Source organism: Pyrgilauda ruficollis, unplaced genomic scaffold (genome assembly GCF_017590135.1).
Source record: "Pyrgilauda ruficollis isolate IOZ18807 unplaced genomic scaffold, ASM1759013v1 scaffold94, whole genome shotgun sequence".
Lineage (NCBI taxonomy): Eukaryota > Metazoa > Chordata > Aves > Passeriformes > Passeridae > Pyrgilauda > Pyrgilauda ruficollis.
Genome location: NW_024531488.1, coordinates 692,805 through 706,236, shown reverse-complemented (window position 1 = coordinate 706,236; position 13,432 = coordinate 692,805). Strand labels below are relative to the sequence as shown.

At 37.1% G+C, this 13,432-nt stretch overlaps 1 protein-coding gene across 4 annotated transcripts in view; it reads right to left on the bottom strand.

The window, feature by feature from the left end:
- Positions 1-13,432, bottom strand: part of PCSK5 (proprotein convertase subtilisin/kexin type 5) — a 224,994-nt gene that overhangs the window by 107,281 nt on the left and 104,281 nt on the right. For all 4 annotated transcript variants that reach the window (XM_041489485.1, XM_041489484.1, XM_041489486.1 and 1 more), the window contains exon 8: positions 4,679-4,891. In XM_041489485.1, the coding sequence (XP_041345419.1) occupies positions 4,679-4,891 (213 nt within the window). The remainder of the gene's footprint in view (positions 1-4,678; positions 4,892-13,432) is intronic.

Genomic DNA, 13,432 nt, shown 5'->3' with positions numbered 1-13,432 from the left:
GAGAAGATTTCTAACAGAAAAGGAATAACAGCACCAAGACAATGTTGAAAACAAGTAGGGAGCAAGTGAAACAATATGGAAGCTTCTAAAAATTGAAAAAGACATATGAAAGCATTTATAATGTTGGATCCTTAAATGAATCCGCTTACCAGGGGCTGGGTTTCTTAAGTCTAGATTGATGAAGTCTAGAAAGAAATTTTTACCCCCTATTATTTAATGCTCTTTATTAGTGCACACCCTGTTAAATAATTTCTTCTATCTGTCATTGGCTAGAAGTCGAAACTCCATAAATAAAATGTTCATGTAATTTCCTTCTCTCTTGCCTTCTTACCTATTGACTGTCTATTCATTTAGATGATGAAAATTACCAGTGCTGGGAAAAGTTTTAAGCATGGAAATTGCATAAGTGCTGTGACAATGAACTGTGACAAAGAGATGAAACTGCAGCAGGAATAGCCCTAACACTGCATTGCTTCAAGTAGGGATTTTCCAGATGGCATTAAGAACTCTGAATATTATATGATGACATGCACCCAGAGACATATAAGATGCAGGTATCCCATTTGGAAAATACTGGTCAGTGCTGTGGCAAGGACCAGAAGGAAGGCCAGAAAAAAGAGTGAAAAGGGATTAATACATGCCCACATCTTTCATATCCTGGTACTTTATGCCCTGCATAGAAGTGGTGCAGCAAAGAGCATGAAAGGCAACAAAGCATCCAGGAGCTCAGGCAGGAAAAAAAAGTGTTGTCACAGCAGTTTTTCCCTACAGGACAGCCTCTATCAATTCAGTGAAACTCACACTGAATTGTGCTATCCTTGTTTCTCATCCTCTGAAAGAGCATCCTTCCAGACTGATTTTACTGTCCTGTCGCTACAGATATCAAGCACAACAAACCACAATGTCTCTTTAATTGGCAACATTGTCCTTCATGTTTTAAGTGGATACTGTGGTATTTGAACCCTTGCCTTGCTTTCACCAGATACCTCAGCTGAAAATGTGTTGAGAAAGCTTTGTATGTGTAAATGCTATTTGAGCTAATTCAAAGGAAAGTTACTGACAGGAGCTGAGATGTTTAGGTGTAGGTTACCTCCAAGATCTGAGGTGTTTTTTCAGCACTATGGATTCACTGTCAGAGAACAGTTGCATTTACCCCAAGAAACAAAGAGTACATGATCACCAAGAGGTGAGAAAATTTCAAGAAGAAAAATGATGTTCAAATTCCTGAGCAACATAAAAACATCATCAATCACAATAAAAGGACATGGTGTTTGATAGCACCATGAAGCTGTCATTAGTATACATTAGCAGTCATTCTGATTGTTAGGATGTGGAAAAGGTGAAATTTTAAAATCTTTCATTGCGTATAACAGAGCTGTTGATCTGTGAAAATGCTGATTCAACTTCCCAAGAAAAGTCCATGCAGCATTTTAGGGCCAAGAGTTACAACAACTTCTAAATAAGTTGAATCAACTAGATTTAATTGAAGACAATGACAATGTTTCTGGCATTTGCCTAGTTTAATCAACATGAAATTAGCCACAGACACCTTGATTAAAGGCGAAGAGAAAATATAAAAATCATTGCAATGCACTGTAATACCTCCCATAGGCATTGGTGCAAAGTTTTTAGAACAACCAGTCATTTATTAAAGGAAAAAATCTAGACACACTGTAACAGTTTCATAGAAGCAACTTGCTCTGAGCAACTTGTTCTCTGAAGGAGATGCCAGTTTTGTACAGTTATTATTAAGACTGAATCATCAATCTTTCCATAGTTTTACCAACTGGGAAATTAATGAATAAAGTAAAAAATGGGATTTCTCTTAGCAGAGAACAAGATCACATACCCTATCTCAAGCCTCTGCATTTCCTTGTATTTCATTTTTCATGACAAGAGTTTTCTGAAGTGATTGAATAATTTTTTACCATCTGATACAGTTCTTCAAGACACATTGATTTCTGTGAATCTTGTCCCTAGAAGTGAAAAGATTTTAACAAAAATCTATTCTACATTCTACACAGACTATGCATCTGTATGTTCCCAGAAGAGAAGATGCCACATTGTGTCCTGTGATTATCTGGTGCATATCTTGATAACCTGAGTGAGTTTCTGAAGGAGAGCAGGCTTTTGTGTTTTAAGAACTGGCAGGAGACAGGATGGGCTTTCTTTTGTTGTTTCAGTTTTAAGTTCTGCTTAGAGTAGAAATTTATCAACAAGAAGAGAAAGAAAATCAGCAGATGAATTGCTATTTATCAGAAGACAACAAAACAGGTGGAACATGAAGTAGATACATTATTTGCAGGAGATAAGTAATTTAATAAGCTTATAAATCAAATCTATGAGGAACCTTCTGATATCAAAATCTTACTGTGTTACAAAATAATTTGAAAAACAAATTCAAAGAAAATGCATTTGTGCAATATATTTGGTAAGAACCATATAGATAACTGTATTACATGGTGCTTAACCTGTCCTAGCCACGTGGTCTGGCAGGGGGAAGCTATCTTTAAGCATTGTCCTATGGTATTCAAAGTAGCAAAGAAGAGAATTATATGAAAAAATAACTTGACAACTGCATATTATTAGCTAATACTTCTGTACTCACTGAGTAAGAGAGGCAACATCTATAAGGAACTATAATTTTATAGTCTACCTACTGTCCATTTGTCTCTGTCCCACAGTGAGAGTTTCTATGCCTGTAACTATGCCAGCACTTTGCAGCTGCACTTGAAAACACCTAGAAGTAATTTTAGTTCTTTTCCATAAGAGTCTATGTAAAAGGCATACATCTATCGGCATCTTTGGAACATTTGCATGCTTTGAGCATTTTAATATATCCAAAGGGTGGAAACTTGGTTCATAAGAATTCATAATTATCACTGCAATAAAACTCAGTACAGTGTAAAGTCAAGTGCACTAGGTGTACTTTCCTGAACAGCAAGGTACTCTTCCAAGAAGGTGTGTCTACCCGTAACGGGGAGCTTAAAATATTTTAAGCTGTCATTGTGTAAGACAAGAAAACCCCTCCAAGACTAGAAAAACTGCTAAAATTATATTACATCCTATATTTTTAACAAGCAATTATAAAAAGTGGTTAGTAATGAAAAGAGAAAAAAAGTGTTTTGTGTAGTTATTAAAGTGTTTGTGATTCTATTACTCCATATTGAAATGGCAATGAATAATTAAAAGCACTTACGCTAAATTTAAGTTAATTTTTTTGTCACAGAAAACTTTGAAAGCAATGTTGATTGTATTTATAAAAACTGTTGTTGACAGCAACTGCTGGATTCAAAGGACTCAGGGAAGTCCTACAGCCTTGGCTAAGAGCTCAGGCTGGAGGACCACAATCACATCTACTCAGCTTATTAATCTCACTTAAACATGAAGAAGATAGTGAACGTCTTATAAAGGACAGTGAAGGGAATTTAATCACAGAAATAAGGAATCCTAGTAGATACAATAATTTTAAAATTTATAATTATTTATCGGGGATAACAAGAAACATGTCAGAAAGGGAGAGAGACTTCATTGAAGAGCAGCAAGTAAATAACAGAAAAATCATTGGAATGAAGAAGGATCTCAGAACAAGTTTAAAACAAAAATTAAAGTATCTGAAATAACAAAGAATCCAAGAACAGATGGCCAGCATCCCAGAATCCTGAAAGACAAGGCAGAATTCCAGGTAAATGACATCTGTAGCCCTTCCCTTGTCCATTGACGCCATCACTTTATCACAGAAGCCTACCAGGTTGGTCAGGCAGGACTTGTCCTTGGTGAGGTTGTGCTGGCTATCCCAAATCATGTCCCTGTCCTCCACGTGCATTAGCAGAGCTTCTAAGAGGATTTGTTTCATGATCTTCCCAGGCAGACAGGTGAGGCTGACTATTTGGTGGCTCCCAGTGTCCTCCTTTCTACCCTTTTTTATTTAAAAAAAAAAAAAAAAACATTCAGGCAAATATTTGTAAATCTTTATTGACATCAAGAGAATAATCTGCTAAGGACCAGAAAGAAAGGTTAGATGAGTCCTTAAGAAAACATAAGGAAGGAAAAAAAAGACCAAAACTAAATCCTTCCATTTTCTGATCCAGAAGTAATAAATTTCTGTAAGTTAAACACTAGAATAAATAAGCAGGGAAGAGGACAATACTAGCAATCCTCATCAACCTGAGTACAAAGGTTTAAAAGGTTAAAAGGAGTAGAATGTTGAATACTGGAAAGTATCCTAAATGCATTCATTTTGCAAAGGCACACAGGACGTACAAACACTATCAACAGATTATCTAACAGAATTAAAATTATTTGTAATTTTCCAGGAAAGATGAGAACATTAGGGAAAATAGATCCTGGCTGCTGAGGAGCAAGAAGAGGAACCATACAGCAAAGTGAGTACTGAGCTGAATTTTCCTTACAATATATTTCCAGAATAGACAGCAATATAAGTAATAAGTGACAGTCACTGAATGTAAAAGAGGAATGATGGTGTGTCAAAACAAATCTGAGAAAATATGTATCTAGGTAAACTGCTAATCTGTGGGTAGAATATAAAAACTATTGATAACTGGATTTAAAACAAAGAGAAGATCTTAGAGTAAATGATTTCCCTTTCTCTCCATCCCCCAAAGTGACTGTGCAAAATACAAATGCATATACATGAAAAAACAAATAAAACCCATACTATTTTCCTGTCATAGGATTCGCCACTGCTGTACGTTGTAGCTAGTGTGGATGCACATTCTTCCAGATACCATGGCTTTTTTCCACTTTCAGCTGTGCTGCTTATGGAGATAGTGTAGATGCTATTGGTGTAGCCATCACAGGAGCAGTGGTCTCGACTCCTTCCACCATTTCCAGATGCCCAAACAAAGACTGAACCTAAACCTCTTCGTCCCTGTTTGGAAACAGTACAAAAAATTTGATTAATAATTCTTCTTTTCTCCCTCAACTGCTTAATAGCCAGGACTTTTTCCCCAAAAAGACATCTCATGAGAAGAAGAAAATAAAAAAACACCTATCCTGAGAAGAATTTGAAATGGGAACAGGATTTAGCAGATTTCAGAATCAGACATTAGAAAAATTGAGAAAATGAGTGGTATGAACACAGCTTTAGAAACAACTTTTATACAGTGTTTGTTGGTCTGCATCTATATTATCCAGATGTACCAAGAAAGTCATGCTGAAAACTCAGATGAAGTAGTAAAATATCATACTGTGTTGGCTTTCTGGGTTGAAAGCACACATTGTTGGCTTATGTCAGCCTCTCATTCACCAGCACCTCCAAATCCTTCTTGAGTCCTTCTCAGCAAGATTGCTTTTGATCTGTTTATCCCACAGCTTGTATTGATATTGAGGGTTGCTCTGGTGCAGGTGCACCACCTTGTACTTGGTCCTATTAAACATCATAAGACTTCAACTGGGACATTTCTTGAGCTTGTCCAAGTACCTCTGGATGGCATTCCATCTTTCAAGAGTGTCAACTGCACCCCTCAGTTTGGTGTCATCTGCAAATTTATTGAGAATGCGCTTGATTCCGTCATCCATGTCATTAATGAAGACAGTAAATAAAACAGGATAACAATACCAATGTGGACTCCTGAAGGACACTTGTTACTGATGCCCATTGGACTCTGAGCCATTCACCACTGTCCTCTGGATGTGAGTGTCCAACCGCTTTCTTAGCCAACCGTTCATTTATCAAATCCATCCCTCTACAATTTAGAGAGAAGGATTTTGTGGGGGATTGTCAAAGACTTTACAGAATTCCAGGTAAATGACATCTGTAGCCCTTCCCTTGTCCATTGACGCCATCACTTTATCACAGAAGCCTACCAGGTTGGTCAGGCAGGACTTGTCCTTGGTGAGGTTGTGCTGGCTATCCCAAATCATGTCCCTGTCCTCCACGTGCATTAGCAGAGCTTCTAAGAGGATTTGTTTCATGATCTTCCCAGGCAGACAGGTGAGGCTGACTATTTGGTGGCTCCCAGTGTCCTCCTTTCTACCCTTTTTAAGGATGGGTACAATGTTTCCCTTTTCCCAGTCACCTGGGATTTCACCAGACTGCCATGACTTCTCAATTATCATGGAGAAAATTTGTGAGTTTAATAAAAGTATGCTACCTGGAAAGACTTTTCAGCAAAGTAAGTTAAATAGCAAATTCTTCTGACTAGTGTCTACATGAAGTTATGTTTCTAAAATTCAAATTTTCATTTAGAAACATTTCAAGCAGAGGGAAAAATCCCAAAGTACCAAGTTTAATGTACTATGAAATCCACATTCACCAGACACGATCAGACTGAATATTACAATTTTTTCACTTCCTTTTAGCTAATTCTAGCTAATGCACCAACAAAAAGATGCAAAATAGCACCATTTTCATTGTAGTGGGTTTTTTTTGTTTGGTTGGCTTTTTGGGCTTTTTTGTTTGCTTTTTATTTTTTGTTTGTTTTTTAAGACAACCTTTATGAAGTGCTACAGCTCTCTTTCTCCATCTTTCTTCTTCACACACAGGTCTTGAAAGCAGTATTATGGCAAAACTCCACAGGAAATTTGGTATAACCACCAATACAACCAAGACAGAAGAAATGACAATTCAGGGTAATCAAGCCATAGCTTCCACTTAAAAAAGAAAACAAATTAAAGAAAAAAAATTAAAAGAAAAAAATTAAAGAAAAAAAAAACTTCTCAAGAAGATGCATAAAGAAAAATGTCCTACTAATAGCAGTCTATCTGTAATTTTTCTGCTGTTACCATCAGATGGTTCTGTGTGTAAACAGCAGTATAACATGATTTGTCCCATGCAATAAAAACCTTTTCACTGCAGGGTATGACTGTATTATTAGTCTGTTTGCACAGAGAATGTTTATTCTCTGTGCAATCTATTCTCTGTGTCATCTACTTCATTAGATGTGTACTTATGCTGCTGTGCTAATAATAAACAAGCTGCAGAAAAAGGCATTTTAATAATTTTTGGCCACAAAATGGTGAAAACATGTCAGTGGATTTTAGAAATTCTGCATTTATAATTTAAACATGACAAACATCAATTTAGATTTCTAATAGTAAGGGCAGGACTTTAAAACTAATAGCCATTTGCACCTGGATTTACGTTTTCATGCTAGGTTTTTTTTTTTTTGGTAAACAGATTATGGCAAATATTTCTTTAAAACTAATGACTCCTGCAAGTATGTAAAGGATCAATGTCTCTGTTATTGCAATAAAAAGAAAGCACCAGATACACTGACCAATGGAAAAGAGTATTTTCTATATACAAAGTGATAATTGCCATTCCTCTAATGCACTCAATAGTGCATATACATGAGCCCACCAGCAGTTCACAGAAAACAGCATTACCTTCAGATCAGAAAACATGCTAGATATCATGTTTCTAGAAGACATTTGGCAAAGCAAATGGTGGTCTTAAAAACAATTAAAAAATGCAACCCTCCAAACTAATTTCAACACTTGTGTTCAGGAGAAGTCTGGATCTGGTGCGGTATAATATAGATGGTTGAGGGGTACAGAAGTAGTGGTAGGTGGACAGTTGGACTGGCTGATCTTGAAGGCCTCATCCAACCTTGATGATTCCATAATCCTATGATCCTCTGAACTTGACTAAATTGAATTGTCAAGTAAATGAATTCTGATTTACCATTTGGCTTCCAAACACTCTGCCTTAATTCAGCAGTCCCAATCATGCTTAGGAAAATACAAACTTGTTAGTAACTATGCCCACCAAGTAAGTATATCAAGAGTGTCAGCTGTTCTACTGTATGTGAACGTTATTCCCAGCTGGTATCATCTAAATAAACACAGTTAAATAATAGTTGGACTGTGTTACAAAATTAAGATAAACACATGCACTACGTAGCCTTTACTGTTTATCTAAATCTATCATTTGTCATCTGCCAAGTGCCTAAGGGTATCAGACAAAAAATCAAGCCTCGAGATGCCAAGAAGCCATGTGTCATTTATTAGCCAAAAGCAAAGGTGCATGTACAAATCACAGACAGAACCTGAGCAAAACTAAGAATTGGTAGCTCTTCTATAGAAGAGGCACAGACCAGTGCTGAATGGATGTCCAGCAAATTACGCTCAATGTTTGTCTCATGATTTTAAAACTTCATTCCCTCCCTGTGATGTTGCATTTTAGTTAAATGGTATGCTCTGTCTCACCCCCTCAAAAATGTACGGTTTATTTAAGTCTGTGGTCCTGCCCTGAAGTCTCATGTATCTGTAATCCCATTGGCCCAAGTCTTATTCCGTGCCCACTTTGAATCTCCCTATTAAGCTGTTCGAGGGAGACATGCTCTTGGCCCTTCTCTCCTAGGCTCTCCCTCTCTCGCCCTCCCTCCTCCTTGCCCCCTTCCCCCCTCCAACGAACAGCACCACCTCCCCTCTAGGCACAAAGTTGTTTGTGCTCTTCCATCTGCAATGACAGATAGGGATTGCCTCCTATAAACTCTGCATGGTGTCCATAATTCCATACTTGTGCTTGTCAGTGCACCAAATCAGACCACTATGAAAGGTTCTCCTTTTTCCTAGTCTACTTTCTTAAATTGCATAAAATGTCCTATCATTTAAAAGAAAAAAATCAACTGTCCCATTATGCAAAACAAAACTGTTTCACTGATGACTGTGACTTGCTATTGACCCAGTCACAGTCCAATTTTCTAGTACATTTTCTGGACAAAGCCAATGTGCTCAACAGATAGCTTAAATGAAATGGACTCAGGTCTTTTTCAAAGGGGCCCCAAGGCATAAATTGTACTTGCAAAAGCATGAAAGAAGAATCTTGGGGCATTCTGTCTTTTTTTTTCTTTTTTTTTTTTTTTCCCTGCTAATGCCTCCTTTTCCTTGGTCAGCAAATTGCAAGCAGGTAAATGATACAAAAGCCCCTTTTTGTTTTTTTCCTCTTCACCAGCATGGACAGGTTAAGTCTGCCAAGAATCAGAGCCAGTACGAACATGCTCATAATGACATCTGCAGAATTTCCTTATACTATTACAGAAACATCTCCTGCTCCAAGTGTGTGTGTTTGTGTATGCATCACATCATTATGAGTGAATGAATTAGCAGTACTGTCAGGGACCTTTTGAAAGTAGAGGTTTTCACACACTCAAATAAAGACAACCAGCAGTACCACACACTTTTAAGATGCTTACAGCACTCTTTAAAAATACACTATTATAATCAGTTTCCATCTACAAGATACAGTAAGAGCCAGTCAAGTAAATTTTAATCACACTATTTTATAAATTTTAGACTTTACATTCATTCACTACTTTACAAGTCAAGTTGCCTTAATCCAGCCTGTGAATCCTGATTATTTCCAGCCCAGGAATCAAGTAACTCACTCCACAGGCAGAGAGGGTTATTGGGGCACTTGATTCCTGGGCTGGAAATAGAGTTACTGTCTTCATAAGTGTGATCAAATTTACAAAGAAACAAGGAAGAAAATGTGAAGGAGCAGGAAAAGCAGAGAACAGAACAGCGGAACTGAATAATTAAGAGCTACAGAGGTGGCAGCCAGGGAGAGATAATTTGGCACTGGAAATTGCACACTGATGAGCAGAAAACAAACCATGAAAATATAAAATGGAGAGAGAAGGAGGGACACTATCCACACCTAGAGCCTAAACATTTAATTTCCTCTATTCTCCCCAATACTGTTCTAAAATTATTTAAGGTTTCCAAGAACAAAAAAATACTGCCAGAAAGTGAAATTGATCCTGAAGTGGAAGCTGGAAAAAGTAGCCCATGGTATGACCTCTTCCTTAAAAACTAATTCCTAAAGAGGAAATTTTCATAACTGAATATGCAGAACAGAGGCCAGTATTCTGGAGACCTAAAAAACCTACTATGCAGGCATGGTTTTTAGCTGCAGCATAGTACAGCATAGCAATCACTGTAGTGTCAGGCACCAAGGATCAAAGCATTCTGAGAAACGCACCTGTGAGATACATCCCCTTTCTTCCAGTTTCTCCTGATTCCTGCACTCTCCAGGATCTGGACAGTGCTGGCCTGTGCAGAGACACAGCACTGCCAAGCTGTTCACTGTCAGCATTTTACTTTTGACCAGTAGCAGCCCCTAGCTCCTGCTACGTTTCTACCAGGCCATTTAACCTCTTATCGGGAAATGAAAAATAGTCTGGCACAACATTCTTAAAAGACTCTTTTGTAGACTGCACAGCACTGAATTTGAAAGTAGGCATCTCTCCAAAAACAGATAACGGTAAGCTGAGAGTCCAAGTCAGCAATTCTAAATTGCTACCAGAAGACAGCCAAACAGATTTTTTTTTTTAAACAGTCTTCTTAGATATGAAAGCAAAAAATTCCAAACAAAAGGAAAGATTTCTTAGGCCATTAATTCTGTTGAAGTATCCACACTTTCAGAAAAATAATGTTTGTGACTCAATTTATTAAAAATGCACACCTACAGTATTTATGAGGAAATGAGTAATGAGCCAAACAGGTATGCATAAATAAAAATGCAGGTTTGGGGGAATGAACAAAAATAGACAAACAACAAAAATGTGTTTTTATGTTAGAAGTTATGTTTTTACTCTTAGGAAAACTAGGAAGTAAATAAAATCTTTCCTGTTGCTGTAACAGCAATATATATACACACACAACATATATGCAATGCAAAAATATATCACTACCTACATAAAACAATGATTACCATATATCGTTGGAAAGGGAAGTGGTTGCTAAGAAAGGTCACTGGCTACTGCTGAACTAACTCCTTAATTAAGAAAACAAAAGACAAAATAATTAACCATGCTAAAAAAAAAGGGAAAACCCCCATATTTTGTTATCTCTTAGGATATTATACCTTTGAAACACTGAAGCTATAAAACATTCTAATGTGCGTATAGCAAAACCCCCTATTGAATAACCACAAGCAGTTATGTATTTACACACTAATTATCAGGATATATCAGTGGAACAATTCAATATGTAGGCTTCATGTGGTGGTATTTTTTACTTTACTCTTCAAGAGAAAAGCAGTTTAAACAGCTCCAAGATATTCCCCACAGAGCTATAATTAGTGCCTGAAGTGCAACCAAAAGAACTGTTGGCTGAAACCTGAAATATGAACATGTGGAATATTGCAATGAATTTCTCATTTACCTAAACAAAACAGAGCCAGCTCAAGGACTGCAAGTTCTGGTTGAGGCTCTTCCTCTACAGTATCATGACTATTGTTACCAGGATAAAACAAGTTGTATATGACAAACACAATGTGATAACAAAAAAGCTTGCTTTTCCAAAATTTCTATTGCACTAACAGTCTCTAGTTAATCAGAGGTGAAATTGTCCCTCCATGCAAAGCCAAAATAAACAAGTAGTGCACAGGAAAGCTATCAGTGTGAGAACTGGGTATGCAATTGATGTTATACACAAACACCCATTATATGGGATGGGTTCAGGCAATTCTCATTGCCTTTATACTAGTATCTGATTAATCACTCTAGAAAGGAGCCCAAGGCCACTAGATCCACACAGCTGTTTTTCACCACTTACATCAGAGTCTTCCTTGTGGAAAACTTCAGGTTTAGAGATGTCTATTGAACTCTGGGGTTTAACAAAAAGAACCTCTGTTTTCTGCAAATTTAGCTCTTTTCAGTAGATAAGCATGAAAATATGGCTGCTTCACTTCTACTTTTGCAGACTGAGGACTTAAGAAACAACTTTGTGAAGTTTGTCACCCACAGCGTTCATTAAGCAAACAACACACACAGGCTGATGGAAAGTCATTGCCCTCACAGTTTTGTGCTTTAAACTGTTAAATTCTCTGCACAGAAAACTTTTGACACCAAAATTCCAGTAATTTCCATTCCAGAAATCTCTTTTTTCCTATGTGACACACAGAAATACATAGATACAACTGTTGTTCAAATATATGAGTGAAGTGCATATGTGATTTGTTCACACACAGAAACCAGATTCATGTTTCAAAATGGCATACTCTGAAATCTACTTACTTCATTGTATGGAAAGAGATTCATTTGCCAAAGCTGCTTTTCAGTATTTTCAAAATTTTTCAGTTTTTTCAAATTAAGATTTACTCCGCAAAAAGAATGGAGTGGTTTTTGGTTTTGGTTTTTTTAAATGTTCAATATATCACCTGTTTCAGGATGGGCATTCAAAACCAGAGGCATTTTGGCAAGTCCAAAACCAGCAATGCTATTCTGGCTTGTTTCAACAGTTTCCATGCATGCGTGAGATGGAATGAGGTAACCAAACAGTTCTGGTTTCCAGTACACTTTGTGACATTGTAAGGAAAATGGACATTTTGGTTATATTTTCCTGTAACTCTCATTACAAATTTTCCCATCTTTCAGATGCTTTTATTTCAATGAATGCAATGTAAGAACATTTCTGAAATACTAATTCTTTTTCCGCATTTTTTTGTACTACATGCTGATTATCTGTGAAAAAGCTCATTTTTTCACAGATAGGAAAAAGGAGAGCAAATTTTTAAAAAGGCAAAGGAGAGCAATTTTAAGGTTACCTTTGTGTGGGGCAGAAACGGTTGAAAACCAGATTGGTGAGGAGAGAGAAAAGTAAGTTCTTTTCAGAATTGTTTTTGCTCAGAGACCAACCTTGCACCTCGGAGATGTTAAAATACTCAATGTGAGAGAATTCACGTATTTGTGTTTGCTTTGGGTTGTGTTCTGTCTGCTGAAGAAGAAATTAAATTTTCCCAGTGTAGATAACAGAATGTTGTTAAAGACCTAAAAGCATTCTTCCTGTAGGCTGGGGGCCTCTTTGCAAGGGGGGAAGGGAGATAAGAAGTTTTGAGATTGTAAAACACAGCCTGGTGAAGACTTATGCATGCTCCAGGCTCTTTGATATGTAATGCAGGGGTCAGGCCCTGCTAAAATGAGCTTGGCAATGTATGTATATCCCTTTGTTTCTTTGTAATCCTCCAGTCAGTGAGGCAATGGAATAAATCTATTCTCTGCACTTCAGATGTGGGTTGTGGTTGTCTTGGTGTTAGCTGCCTATATTTGGTTCACAAACTTTGTTCACATATTTCCCAAACAAGATAAAGTGTACTGTATGACAGTTCATCCAGGTATCACTGAGCCTAAATATTATTTCATTTACTGGAGGGTAATATTCCAAATTCTACTTTATTTGAATGCAAGAAGTTTCTAACTGTGTGCAAACAGCAAAGGATTATTATTATTATTAGCTTAATAATGTGTTATCACCTAACCTCATTTTTTGCTGGGCAACCCCCATCTGTAGAAAACTACATCATACCAAGTTTAAACCACATCTGCAAAGTCATTAAGGCATCGTAATACAACAGCCAAATGCAAGGTAGTCAGACCTAGAAATTAGGCTTAATGGTAAGAAATAAAGGAAGGTGAACAAATTTTGCAAAGCGGTGGCTTAGAAAGTTCAGGTTCTGGAAGAT